The sequence below is a fragment of the Antennarius striatus genome, chromosome 3, assembly GCF_040054535.1.
Source record: "Antennarius striatus isolate MH-2024 chromosome 3, ASM4005453v1, whole genome shotgun sequence".
Classification (NCBI taxonomy): domain Eukaryota; kingdom Metazoa; phylum Chordata; class Actinopteri; order Lophiiformes; family Antennariidae; genus Antennarius; species Antennarius striatus.
In genome coordinates this window covers 29,317,501-29,318,259 of record NC_090778.1, presented here as the reverse complement: position 1 = coordinate 29,318,259, position 759 = coordinate 29,317,501, and the positions used below count along the sequence as shown (strand labels likewise).

Here is a 759-nt window from a genome sequence, read left to right as displayed (position 1 = left end):
GGCGTTATCGGGCGTTACTGGGCGTTACCAGGCGTTATCGGGCGTTACCAGGCGTTATCGGGCGTTACTGGGCGTTACCAGGCGTTATCGGGCGTTACTGGGCGTTACCGGGCGTTATCGGGCGTTACTGGGCGTTACCAGGCGTTATCGGGCGTTATCGGGCGTTATCGGGCGTTATCGGGCGTTACCAGGCGTTATCGGGCGTTACCGGAGACTCGTCTGAAAACAGTCTTTGGTTGGACTGCTCTCCCCCAGTGGAAAAACCTCTGAGACAACATTTACACACCGCCCCCCTACAGGTCCAGAAGAAACAAGCTCCTCTCCTTTCTCCTGTTGCTCCTCCCCTTCCTCCCCCAGCTCCTCCCCTTCCTCTTCTTGCTCCTCCCCTTCCTCCTCCAGCTCCTCCCTCTCCAGTCTTTCTTTCCATGTTTGGGGGGCAGGACTGTGTCTGTGCAAACAGGGGAGACCATCAGGACTCTGCGGGGGGGTCGACGTCTTCCTCCACAGGTTTGGGGAGCTGCTTCAGGATGGACTCCGCCTCCTCGAACATCTGAGGACAGGGGACGAGTTAGCATCAGGACGCTAATGTCAGAGCATCTGGTGCTAACGGGTCAGAGCGTCTGGATGCTAACGGGTCAGAGCGTCTGGATGCTAACGGGTCAGAGCGTCTGGTGCTAACGGGTCAGAGCGTCTGGTGCTAACGGGTCAGAGCGTCTGGATGCTAACGGGTCAGAGCGTCTGGATGCTAACGGGTCAGAG

At 58.4% G+C, this 759-nt stretch overlaps 1 protein-coding gene across 5 annotated transcripts in view; it reads right to left on the bottom strand.

Moving 5' to 3' along the window:
* Positions 1-410: 410 nt before the first annotated feature.
* The window catches only part of LOC137592163 (rapamycin-insensitive companion of mTOR-like), a 14,348-nt gene continuing 13,999 nt past the window's right edge, over positions 411-759 (bottom strand). For all 5 annotated transcript variants that reach the window (XM_068310107.1, XM_068310109.1, XM_068310110.1 and 2 more), the window contains one exon: positions 411-550. In XM_068310107.1, coding sequence (XP_068166208.1) covers positions 470-550 — 81 coding nt within the window. In that variant the 3' untranslated portion in view covers positions 411-469. The remainder of the gene's footprint in view (positions 551-759) is intronic.